Source organism: Heliconius melpomene, chromosome 3, assembly GCF_056956725.1.
Source record: "Heliconius melpomene rosina isolate 202511_hmr_F chromosome 3, ASM5695672v1, whole genome shotgun sequence".
In the NCBI taxonomy this organism is placed as follows: Eukaryota; Metazoa; Arthropoda; class Insecta; order Lepidoptera; family Nymphalidae; genus Heliconius; species Heliconius melpomene.
In genome coordinates this window covers 3,200,768-3,214,554 of record NC_140391.1, presented here as the reverse complement: position 1 = coordinate 3,214,554, position 13,787 = coordinate 3,200,768, and the positions used below count along the sequence as shown (strand labels likewise).

The 13,787-nt window shown below is 31.5% G+C and overlaps 1 protein-coding gene across 2 annotated transcripts in view; it reads left to right on the top strand.

Annotated features, from left to right (window-relative positions):
- The window catches only part of m (zona pellucida domain-containing protein miniature), a 70,594-nt gene extending 58,377 nt beyond the window's left edge, over positions 1 to 12,217 (top strand). For both annotated transcript variants that reach the window (XM_085208030.1, XM_085208031.1), the window contains exons 8-12: positions 8,711 to 8,819; positions 9,013 to 9,234; positions 9,577 to 9,742; positions 9,952 to 10,221; positions 10,479 to 12,217. In XM_085208030.1, the coding sequence (XP_085064156.1) occupies positions 8,711 to 8,819; positions 9,013 to 9,234; positions 9,577 to 9,742; positions 9,952 to 10,221; positions 10,479 to 10,715 (1,004 nt within the window). In that variant the 3' untranslated portion in view covers positions 10,716 to 12,217. The remainder of the gene's footprint in view (positions 1 to 8,710; positions 8,820 to 9,012; positions 9,235 to 9,576; positions 9,743 to 9,951; positions 10,222 to 10,478) is intronic.
- The last annotated feature ends 1,570 nt before the right edge of the window (positions 12,218 to 13,787 follow it).

Below are 13,787 nucleotides of genomic sequence, written 5' to 3'. Positions count from 1 at the left end.
GTACGTCTTACAATTATTTAGTTATCTTTAATTTTTGTTTGGACACGGTTATTAATTTTATTTAGCATAAAATCGTGAAATTTGCAAGAAGTATTAAATATGGAATAAATACACAAATTCTAAGTAAGATTTGCTGAGTTCTTTTTGTATCAGAAATTTTCGTGAAACTTGAATTTCATGCTATAATTGTCATAGCATTTACTTAAATGTATATTTATTTTAAGACATATATCTAAATTACCGTATCTAATAACTTACCTCGGTGGATTAATAATATTTCATAAGGTTTATACTGTAATAAAACTTTTACAGTATTTGAGTTCTGTGATCTTTATAGTCTTTTTAATATAGAAATCTTATAATAATCTATAGGTTTCCTCATTAGATTTCCAATAAATTCTTCAATAATATTTCGACAAAATTTAATTAATTTTAGTACAATAGATACTTCTTTATTAACCATGCTATGCGTCTTCGTTACGCTCTTGGCCGTTTTTTTATTTACGATCAAATTAATTTCTTGCCTACAATTTATATATATTTTTTTATTTATGATGTTGAAATACCAGTTAATTAACTATTTGCAGATATATTAAACATATTTTTATAAGAGTGCGTTACTTATTTCATACCTATTTGAAAAATCTTGTCTCTACGGGCCTACCCTAGAATATTTTGGTTTCCATTTCAGAAATTTTATTACCAAAAAAATTAACCCTGAAGGTTTAAAAAACAACCTTCTCTCAACCTCCTTTGACTCAGTTTTTTTAAGTTATTTGAATTATAAAAACAGATTCCTTCTACAATTATAATATTATTAATTCCGTATAACGTTTGTGTATACTTACGCCTAAATATATTATATATATTTAAAAAAAAACACTTTTCCCAATTTGAACTCCATACTACCGCGTGCAGTTAAATACCTCAAGTCGTCACCTCAGTGTCATTAAAAAGTTTTTTTTATATATAATTTGTTTAATACATTTATGATGTAGGGGAATTGTGCTCAAGATGGCATACTATGATAAGATGACACACTACCAATATTGATGAAACTATTAGCGCTAAGTGCGATCTTGTGACGTTTTAGAGAGTGTCTGTAGATGCAGCTAGTGCTTAAATTCAGTATGGCTGAAAGTGAATGCAGATGGGCAAGTAATTCATGTTTTCGTTATTTTCAATTGCACCAAATTTTTCTTTCGCTTCTGCTTGATGGTGAAAAGACATGTAAAATAAAGATTTCCAATTTGAACTAATTATAAATGTAAAATAGGATTATTATATGACACAACTAACGTTAAAAGCGCATCCTAACCTATAACCTTTTGTCACAACGGTTAAAATTAAATTCATATATCTATTGGGTAAGATGACATACAAAACGTGAGTATAAGATGGCATACTATGTTACCCTTATAAATAGAATCGATGTATTTTTTGCTTTACCTATAAAATGCCTGGCAATTACAAACGAATATATATTGGTCACAAGAAGACACGGATAAGGCTGCTAGAGCAAGGGCATTCAATAGCCGCAAGTGACGAAGCTTATTTCCCTTTTGGAAAAGGAAGTGACTGATAACGGAATCCAACCTCATAAAATTTGCAATATGTATGAATCTGGCCTTAATACTGTTTAAAAGCCCCCCAGCAAAGAAGAAACTATTTATTTGTGAACTATGCTCGACAAATAATGATGGTTTTTATGCCACATACTAAGTATGTCATTTTACCCTGTAGATATGTCCTCTTACACTGGTCGACCTGAGTGCGATTTTTGTTTGTTTTTATGATGTTTGAAAGATGATTGTTCTGAAACTAAAATAATTTCGTTGATTATGAAATATATAATAGTATACGCAATATGCTGTTCTCAGATGACTTTATTTATTTGAAATATTTGTCTTCAAACAAAAAGTATGTCATCTTAAGCACAATTCCCCTACATATGACGTGCCTGATACCAATTCCATGAAACATAAAATTTCGCTTGAGTGCGTTACGATATGAGTTGAAGATAATTATATTATTATTATATTAAATATATTAAACTAGCGACCCTATTGCGGCTTCGCCCGCTTTTACTACTGGATTATTCATATAATGTATGTTTGCAAAGCACTTAAGATAATGTGAAAATTAATTAAACCCTAATGCAACCCGCATTTTCGTAGTTTCAATAAGGATTTTCCAATTGTTTTACACAGCAAGGATTTTTTAGTAGGTACCGTAATTTTATATCTGTGATACTAATCTTTTCAAGTACTTATTAAAATATATTTAAATTACTATTTTTAGATAGTTAAATGACATTAAATAATACATTCAACTCGAATTATCCAATACGTGCAAACGCATCTAAATCTTCGTTGCTATAAAGGCAGGCGGGTTTTTTTTTCGAGCTTGTGGTTAATGCTGAAGAGGGTATTCTGTCCCTGATGAAAAGCAAGCACTACGTGGCTGCCTGTGACGAAAATTAAATAGAATGCATCGGCCGGGAATTGAGCCCGGGCTGCCCGCGTGGCAGGCGAGCATTCTACCACTAAACCACCGATGCGTGTAAGGCAGGCGGGCGCGGCGGACTCGCTTGTATAAGCATAACGTCGCGAGGCGCGTTTCGCAGCAAGGATTTTTTGATATTGTAACAACTTCTAAAGTACTTATTAAAATGAAAAACAGAAAAGACAGTTTTGATCTACATTAAATGGCCAACGTAACTAATATACTTATTTATATGCTGAGAGTAAGGGATAAGTGAAACTTGACTCGATACAGCTGATGTGTGAACGGCGTGATGTGTCAATAATTAAATGCGTTTTTCTCTAAAACTATTCGCAATTTCGAAATAGTTTAAAAAGCAAATTTTATCTTCGCTTAACGTAGAAATTTAATAAAGTATTTTAAAGGATAAGGATTAATACCATTATGGAGAAATATCCCTCACAATAAAAAATATATTGAAATTACTATTTTTAGACAGAAATATGATCACTACACGTTATTCTTAAAAGATACGAATATGCCATCGCGGACTTTTTTGTAGATCTTATTAAGAGGAACAATACTCCAGTACATTTTTTTCATGTAGTATTTACCATTAAAGCAGCGCATGCGCCAAAGTGTCTCAGCGGGTAGGACTTTATACACATTTATCGTATTTATGTTAATTTACATAAGAATGTACAAATAATAAACTATATATAAACCTTCCCTGAGAAATACTCGACCTAATGGTGAAAACCGCATCCAAATCCGTTGGGTGGTTTAGAAGAAGAAGAGTTAGAAAGTTCAGACAGACACAAAAAGCGACTTTGTTTTATAAGATATAGGATGACACCACTCTGGCGTTGGAATAGAGTTCTTACGTAATATTTGTGGGTTTTTTATCTACTTGGTAATATTGAAGATAATTTCGTTAGTAAGTCGGGAACGAAAGTGTCTAGGTTCCCTACTTCCTTTCTACAATGTGCGGGATACAAAGTAAAGCTAAAAAAATATAATAAATTTATTTGTGGAAAATATACTGTTAATACTATGCTTGCAAACATACAATTTAATGGCAATATATAGATATATATAACTAACAAATCAGGTTGATAAATGACTACGCAAAATCTCCAATTAGAAACTCGTTTTTCATTTTACCTAAATAAAATAATATCTATATTCGCAATGTATGTATATTTAGTAAATTTGCTCAAATTTATAATAGAGTTTTTTTGTTATCATGCATTTTAAACGTTAAGTCGACGGAATTAAGCCATCTTCTCATTAATAAATCTATTTAATTAAGCTACCATAATAAAAAAATATTATGGGTTTCGTTAAATCTGCTGATTTAAAAAAAGGTAGATCAATATAGATAAAAAAGAATCTAAAAAAAGTAATAAAAGTAAAAAAAAATAGGTATAATAATAGCAGTACTTTTATAGCATTTATTTATTAATTACATCTTAATTTGAACAAGCGTACATCGTTAGATAAAAACATCTTGGACTATAAAATCAATGTTGCATATTTGTTTATTGGATTTCTAACGATTTGTTGAAATCGTATAATTATATCAAACTCAAATAAAATAGTGGCTGTAGCGCAGTCGTACAAGCGTACGATTCTAACGAGACGGTATTGAGTTCGATTCCCACTCGGGGGGATTAAAATATTTAATATTTTTATGTTCCCGCAAAACTGGGAAATAGAAGTATCTTAACACCAGGTTCCCTTTGCTTATCCTGCTGTATGCGGGATACACTGCGTGAACTTAAAAATATTTTAAAATATATACCAAAAAAAAAACTGTATCTGTTATACCCAAACATAAACTATAATATTATGAAATGTACCGTTAATACGCAATTTGTATAATAATAAACCAATAAGAAAAGCTATATATATATATATATATATATATATATATATATATATTGTACAAACTTATAAGAACACATTGTATGTATATGTAGAGTTTTACCGTTATTTATAGATAGAGTCAATAAAATGGAGATTTGGACGCCAAAAGTTAACTGTCTTATGAATTTCTATTATGTTTGAAATAAATTGTCTGCTTCATCAAAGTATGTAAGTGCTAAATACGAAATATGATATAGTACCGTACGAGGCCGTGGCTCGTGGCGCAGTGGCTGTGAACGCGAAGGTCATGGGCTCGATTCCCATTCGGTGGAATGAAATGTTTAATATTTTCATTTCTTACATTCTTTACTTTCCACCCATCACAACACATGCCTCGAGAATTCGGAAGAGAGTGGGGAACGGAAATGAGGGAACTTAGTGTTAAAACACTTCGTATCACATATCTAGAAGAAGAAGAAGAAAAAATAAGAAGATCGCACGTATTTGTATTTATAACTAATAATAATATATTAAACGTTAAAGTTATTTCTAGTAAACAAATCATCTTCTAAAAGACCATCTTTTTTGTAAGCCTTTTGTTAAACAAATTGTCCATTTTGCTTCGAATTCGCACAATCAGTGAAAGCCGTGTCCGAATGTTAACATTTACAACCAAATTTTGCGAGTCAGAGTGACTAATCACTACATATTTAGAAGTAGATTCAAAATGTTCTATTGTACAATTTAAAGAATTATTATTATCGAAGAAATTTGAATTTTATGATCCTCGTTTTATGGTTTTTTATTGATTGACCGATTGACCGAATTGATTAATCGAGTGGGTGGATGTGATAAATTCCACAGATCGTCGAATAATTAAAAGTCACTAAATATTTTTTTCTCTCTGTCAAATTGACGATCATCTTTTATAATAATTTACATATTATTATTATATTATATACTATTCTAGTTTTGTAATTTAAATTTATAACTAGTAATAAATTCAGTTTGTGCGTGGGACACGTGAAAATGTGCTTACGTCAGTTTGTTTATTGGACATTAATTGTAATTACGATAAATTGCATATTACTGTTTTCTAATATGAACTACTGATATATATCTGTGAGTACCTATTAAGTCTTATTAAATCGAAAATTCAATAACAGTTACAAATAGTATGAAAATTTACTTTTTAATTACAAGAATTTTATAAATACTACTTCTACCTTATATTAGATGGGAAAAAATGGTGAATTTCGAGCATAGGTTTTAATTTAGAATAGTTAATTTTTTTAATTAGTAGTTATATTTTTTTTAATTTTATAGCTACGAGGTCACTTATGGTGCAGAGGCAGTGTGTGCCTGTAAACACGAAAGGTTGTGGATTTGATTCCCATTCGAGGAAATGAAATGCTAGACATTTTCATTTCCCCACTATGATTACAAGGCAATGCGCGTTGAACTCCTCCACTCAACGCAATGCGTCCAGAATTCGGCGGAACTTGACTATCTTAGCAGTAGGTTCCCAGGTTCCCACCCTACCCTACTATAGAAAACACCTACGTATATATAATATAATATGTAAAGCAGCCAGCCTAGAACGACACTAAGTAAAAGCGTCTCTAACTGGGTAATAATAGTGTGCAAACACACGCTAACGGTAATAAGAATGGTAAAAAGTAAACTGGACAAATACGTACGAATGAGTTTGCTTAACGGGCCGCGTCTCGCCAGGCTTGGTGCGTGGTGGTTGCTTGGTGACACTTGTTGATTATATTGATTAGATTTAATTTACGCTTCTTTTATGTTAGTATCATAGGTAGTGTTAATTCATTTAGTGTAAATACATTCCGTTCTCTGCACTCTTTTACTTATTAAAGTGTGTGAGCTATCATTGAAATTAGGAAGGAATTTCATTTACAAATATACGCATCTATTTCCTATAGGTATTTAGGTATTTTAAGAGATATATTAATTGTATTTTTTAAAAAACTAAGATTATTATAGTGAAAACTAAACAAAACTATAAAAACTAGATTGAACTAATAGTTATTTTTTATATTTATTAATATACTAGTGTATATGTATATATGTAGATATAACGAAACTATATATAACTTATTTATACCTAACTAAAAATACATAAATATATACATATAATATATATAGAGGCAACCCTACCCGTGTACTGTGGAAGGTCTGGAAACGCGGATTGCAGCTAGTTCAAATCGAGTTTAAATCCAATATTTACAAGAAATAAGTTTTATGATGGGACTGACATAATTAATATGGCGTTGGCGATTGTTTTCTTAAGCATTTATGGACCAAACCTGTTGGACTATGTTTAAATATATTTATTTAATAGAAATTGAATGAAAATTTAAAAAAGAGACAGAGAGAGAGAGTCTTTTCAGAAGGAAAGAAAACAGTGGAAATCGAACCCACACACCTGTCGCGTATATAGTAGCACGATATTAAATGTAATAATAAAGCAATTCAAGGAAAACCAACATACAGTAATTCACAAAAGAAACTCAACTACGTCAGGTTCTGTGAAATCATAGAAGTTATTATAAAAATATGTTAGCAGTTTTATCAGATGATATTTATGGCCGTGAGAATACCGTACATGTGACATGTCACGCGCACCGGAAGCCTCTTATGTTTTTTTAAGTGTTAAGAAAGTTTACAAAAGTGTCATTTTTCACATTAAATTTAGTGATTTTATCTTATTGAAAAATGTAGTGTTTATTTCATTTATAAAAAAAAAACGTAAATTAGACAAATTTATCAATTCAGAGTTTCATTTACGTGTATTTATAGATATAAAATTTACTTTACTTGTACGCCACGGATTTTTTTCGGTTCTTTTAAATTGAAAGCTATGCTTAGAAGTTTTAATTTTTTGTTTCATATACACTATACTAAATTAATAAAAACTAATATCCACTTCCCAGTACTAATTAAAGTTAACTCTAACATACAGTACAGATATATTTTAATTGATAACTTTATTATAAAAAAATGAAGTTAGAAGCTGTTATAATATTTCTATATATAATTATAAGAATTCACAATTTTATCAAAAAGGAGTTTATTTTAAGTTTATTTCATATATTAACAACAAACGCTAGTACTCGGTATAGAGCGTGAACAAAGATGAAGCCGTTTCCCACACTTTAATTAAATGATCAAATTGATTGATCGAAAGCAAATTGAACGTGAGAACTGTAAAGGAATTAAGATTAATTGTTTACGTACAACCGTCTATTGATTGTAATTTTGACACGGAAAGATTGTATGATATATGATTTCTAATCTCAATACAAGTTCATCGATATTATATATGTATCTAATATTTTAGAGAAAAATAACTTTATATCAATAATTTATTTAATGTATTAAAAAATCACAAAATCAGTACATACCTACATTCCGTTCTCTACTTTCCGTGTTAAGATATAGGAAATGAGAAGCCTCGTCGTCTACGATTCCTTTTCCTATATTTAAGTTATCACTTATCAGCTTTGTGAGAGTGGACTGATATTGTTTTGATCTTTAATCTCATATCTATATAGAAAAAATATTCTCAGCTTGAAAGATTTTGACTTATATATAGATATTTTGGCTTCACGCTGCACTCGCACATAGTAGAGTCGGCAGGTTGAACCTTGTGCCCATGGGCCACGACTAGATCTAGATATAGATTTTCTCCATAAAATAAATATGAAATACATGAATACATTACATTCTTCGAATAAACTAACAACGTCTATAACATAATATTTAAAAAAAAACATCTTCACGCTGTATCCCGCACACAGCAATAATAGAATATTTGCTAATGCATTTCCTTCACGCTGGCTGCGGTTTGTGCATTTTCTTTTAATTACATTTCACTTAACGCTCGACTGAGTTGGTGGTGTTTTAGTGCACTTTGCGTTATGCCCATTAATATGGGTTCTTGTTGTGGTAACAGAATACGTGACTCTCTTTTAGACGTTTTTTTAGCACATTTCTTATTTTAATATGAAATTTTTATTTACTTTTCTACTGGAATTTTTCTTTATACAAATAAAAATATAGATTATATCTGAATATTAAATAATAATAAATATATAGAATAAATGAAATCTAATCCAAGTAGTCCGCAAACTATTCCAATAAATTTATTTTTGTTAAATATTTAAATTAACATTATATGTTTAACAGAAATATTATAATTTTTGAGTCTTTAAATCTTAAGCGTAAAATTATAAAGTCTGCTCACGTATCTCTCGAGGACCCTTTGGCTAAATGGTCAAGTTTAAAGTAAAATAGAAGTATTGTATTATATATTTCTTATTTTATTTTCCAGGTGAATTTGACATGCGAGTGAAATCTTGTGCTGCGTCAGATGGCTCTGGACACGTGATCCAGCTGTCGGATGAATATGGCTGTGTGCTGCGACCGAAGATGATTTCAAGGTAGCCGTTCGTAATTTAAATCTTTTCAGGTTTTAAAAATGTATTAATTTATAAGTTAATAAACCATTTAATATAATGCCCATTAAACAAGCCATGATAATATATGTGTTTAAATATAGCTATATTAGTTTGAAATCAATCAAAATAATAAAATTTAAATAATTTTAACAAAGTAAAACTATTTACATTTCAGATTTCTCAAAGCGAAAGCGGTGGACGAGAGGGCGACAGTGATAACCTATGCTTTCTTCCACGCCTTCAAGTTCCCAGACGCGCTCAGCGTGCACATTCGCTGTAAGGTCGAGATCTGTAGGCACGGGTGCCTGGACCACTGCCAGCTGGCGGGGGTCGCTCCTCAGAGACACGCCCTGGACAGGAAGGATGATAGGACTCAACAGGACCACAATGATATTGGGTTAGTTTAAAATTAGTCATTTTTTGGATCTTTCTGTTGATTTTTGCGATGATTATTAATGGAATGTGTATCCACTTAAATAGAGGGCTAAAAACTCACATATAGTTTGTTTTTTTCTAAAACTTTCGCGTTAATAATTTCATCGTGACGAAATTTATTAAATTATGGATAATATATCAAAAGAATGACAAATATTGACATACTTTTTTTAGAAATTTTGTAGCTAAATTACAAGGATGACGATCAGTAAATGGAAGTAATATGGACATGTTCAAAAATATGGAATAACAATCCAAATTACATTAAAAATCTAGTATTAAATATATAATTTAATAATTCCAGTGACACATCTCTAGAAGAATCCGACCTAAGCATAGCGGAGACGCAAGAACAGCGGTTACCTTTAGAAGAGGCGTTCGGTGATGTGTCAGGACATGTGGTGCAGCCGCCGGCGCCGCAACGGTCCGCTGTTGAAGAGCTTGTGGATGCTCTTGCTAGACCTTTTACTGTAAGTTATGATATTAGACTTTCATATATTTTTTTCACCTTTACACTATATCCTGCATATAGGATATAGGATACGGCAGAGAGAAACTAGTGTTAAGACACTCCGCTCTCCACTTTCCGCCGAATTTTTGAGGTATATCAAAGTTCAATTTGTATAAGCAACGATAACACAACAAATTTTACCATTTATATAAATAATTTCTATCCCAGGATCACCAAGTTGAGATAGATCGTGAACGTTTTCCACACGGCCCTCGCAATCTTGGACCAATTAAGGCTGAACCAGCTCACGAAGTGCTTCCGTCCAAACCCGGCCCAGCGGTCGCTGGTCCCCGGTCCCTCAGAAAACGTAGAACTGTTACTTCAAAGTCCACTGATGTCGGTGTTTCTGGTATATATGAAGTGGTTTCTGAAGCGGATCTGGCGTTTGGTCCATCAAGAGAGCCCGTTACGGTGTTCAGTGGACGGATACGTGAAGAGGTAATTTTTTCTGATTTTTATTTAATTATCTAGGTATCTTCTTGTTTTTATATTTACCTACTGGTGGATTAGTTGTCATGTAAATAGTATTGTTTCTTAAAGTATGTATAACTCCTTTTAAAGTAAATTTATTGTTTTTCAATTGTTTTACAGAATTCAAATTACTCTTTATATATTGAAGTTATTCTTTATTACTGGTTCTTGTTACTCTTAAAGGTGTCTATACAATATAAAGCAAATCTCTGTCCACTCCACAGGTAGTGTACGGTATATGCATGGGCGCGATCAGCTTCGGTGCTCTCTTCGCGTCCGCTGCCGGCGCGGCCGCGGGCGCCGCCCTCGCCGCCGCGCTGCTGCTGCACAAACTGCGCACGCGCGTGCAGTCTCTCGCGCACGTGCCTCCGCCCCACGCCGCCGCGCCCGCCTCGCACTCCCTGGCTGCGTGGATGGCTCTGAGGCTGTTGGGTTCCCCGCAACACCACTCGAGGGAGTAATTGTTGATGTTGATAGCTTTATGTATTCGAATATGGCAATTATTATTTATCAAACAAAAAAAACATGAGATGATAAGAAAATCTTAATGAAACAGAAAAGATGAAATATTTATTCTTTGAAATCTCAAAATACTAATCGGGTGAAAAAAATAACCTAAATATATTAGCAGACGTCATCCAGGAGCTGCAACCGCGTGGGAGATTACAGGTGGACATCTCTGCCCCACATACTATAATGCTCACGTCGTAGTCATTAGTTGCCTGGGTAGCGTTATTATCAGATTTTCCTCATCATCGTTCAAGAGGATTAATTTGTTTATATATTTTGAACAGATTCCAAAATACTACTAAATTTTGTTAATGAAAACCATATTTTTGCAAGCTTGGTAAAGTAAGTAATCAAAAATTTCCTTGAAATTTTAATAAATGATGTAAAACCAATGAGAAAACCAACGATAAATTTTACACAATTGTACAATCATGGTAAATCTTAAAAGGCGATCGTATATTTTTGTGAGTAAAACCATTTAAATATATAAAACGTTATATACCAAATGATTTTGGAGATCTTTTTAAATTTAAATATATGTTTAAAATTTAACATTTTTATAAAAAAATCTATTCATACACCTCGTGCCTTATAATGTGGCCTTTCATTGAATGACTTCTATGTAACTGATAGGATATTTTTAAAGCTAACTCACTTTTTTTCATAATCTTCTCTTTAAAATTAGATTAGAACTATATTGTTATTATTCTTCTAAATAAAAATGTAAATTTATTTTCAATACATACTTAATTATTTCAATTTCAATATTCTGTTAAAATTTTAATTTTTAATAATATAAATAAAACATTATAAATACTTCCTGCCTCGTAACAACCGATGGTGCTAAGTCGTGCTACGCGTTTTATTTAACCTGATTTTGCTTCACTGTTGTGAACTTAATTGTAAGTTTTGTACAGATATATTTTTCATATTTTGTACTTTATTATAATTATTATCTTTCACGTTTAGAATAAGTATACGTCGAGTCATGCCATTAGGTTAAGTTTAGATTATTTCTTTTAAAGTGTTTTCGGTTTTTTAAAGTTCCATATTTGAAATGACTATAGGTGCTCAATGTGAAAGTTGTAAAATTGAAATTTAAAATTTATTTCACAATTCAAAAAATAACGTAAATAGTATTGTTTGTTTATCAATATTGATTATTTTTGTACATTTTATTTCGATTTTCACATTGATGGCCTGAAAATATTTTTAAATTATATTTTCCAGCTGTTTTTTACATGTTGACTCAATTTAAATATAATATAAATAATTAAAACATATTGACCATTTACTAGTATGAAATGGTTATATTTTAGATACAATTTATCGTCACCATAGCAGTGACTAGCTAAGTAAGTAATAAGAGTTCATTGTATATTTTTTAGTTTAATTTAGTTCGAGATGCTGATGTTATTGTAACATAAACGTAAAACACCAATGAATACAATAATGTAATCCTATATCTTATAAAACAAAGTCGCTTTTTGTGTCTGTCTGAACTTTCTAACTCTTCTTCTTCTAAACCACTCAACGGATTTGGATGCGGTTTTCACCATTAGGTCGAGTATTTCTCAGGGAAGGTTTATATATAGTTTATTATTTGTACATTCTTATGTAAATTAACATAAATACGATAAATGTGTATAAAGTCCTACCCGCTGAGACACTTTGGCGCATGCGCTGCTTTAATGGTAAATACTACATGAAAAAAATGTACTGGAGTATTGTTCCTCTTAATAAGACCAACAAAAAAGTCCGCGATGGCATATTCGTATCTTTTAAGAATAACGTGTAGTGATCATATTTCTGTCTAAAAATAGTAATTTCAATATATTTTTTATTGTGAGGGATATTTTTCCATAATGGTATTAATCCTTATCCTTTAAAATACTTTATTAAATTTCTACGTTAAACGAAGATAAAATTTGCTTTTTAAACTATTTCGAAATTGCGAATAGTTTTAGAGAAAAACGCATTTAATTATTGACACATCACGTCGTTCACACATCAACTGTATCGAGTCAAGTTTCACTTATCCCTTACTCTCAGCATATAAATAAGTATATTAGTTACGTTGGCCATTTAATGTAGATCAAAACTGTCTTTTCTGTTTTTATTTTAATAAGTACTTTAGAAGTTGTTACAATATAAAAAAATCCTTGCTGCGAAACGCGCCTCGCGACGTTATGCTTATACAAGCGAGTCCGCCGCGCCCGCCTGCCTTACACGCATCGGTGGTTCAGTGGTGGAATGCTCGCCTGCCACGCGGGCAGCCCGGGTTCAATTCCCGGCCGATGCATTCTATTTTATTTTCGTCACAGGCAGCCACGTAGTGCTTGCTTTTCATCAGGGACAGAATACCCTCTTCAGCATTAACCACAAGCTCGAAAAAAAAAAACCCGCCTGCCTTTATAGCAACGAAGATTTAGATGCGTTTGCACGTATTGGATAATTCGAGTTGAATGTATTATTTAATGTCATTTAACTATCTAAAAATAGTAATTTAAATATATTTTAATAAGTACTTGAAAAGATTAGTATCACAGATATAAAATTACGGTACCTACTAAAAAATCCTTGCTGTGTAAAACCATTGGAAAATCCTTATTGAAACTACGAAAATGCGGGTTGCATTAGGGTTTAATTAATTTTCACATTATCTTAAGTGCTTTGCAAACCTACATTATATGAATAATCCAGTAGTAAAAGCGGGCGAAGCCGCAAGAGGGTCGCTAGTTATTAGATACATCTCTTAAAATAAGATTGCATTTATTCTGCATTTATTATATAATAAATTAATCGTGTCTATCCTAATTTTATTGCTCAATATTAACTTTAACATTGTTTAATTTATATTCTCTTTTAGTTTTAATTGTAAAAGTTTAAGTTAGTGCTTTAGTTTTAATTTATATTCATAATTGAATTTAAAGACCGATAAGTTTTTTGTAGAGATTTTTCTGACAGTTTTGTGCTGCATTGAGTTTCACCTCATCATATTCATCATCATCATCATCATCAAC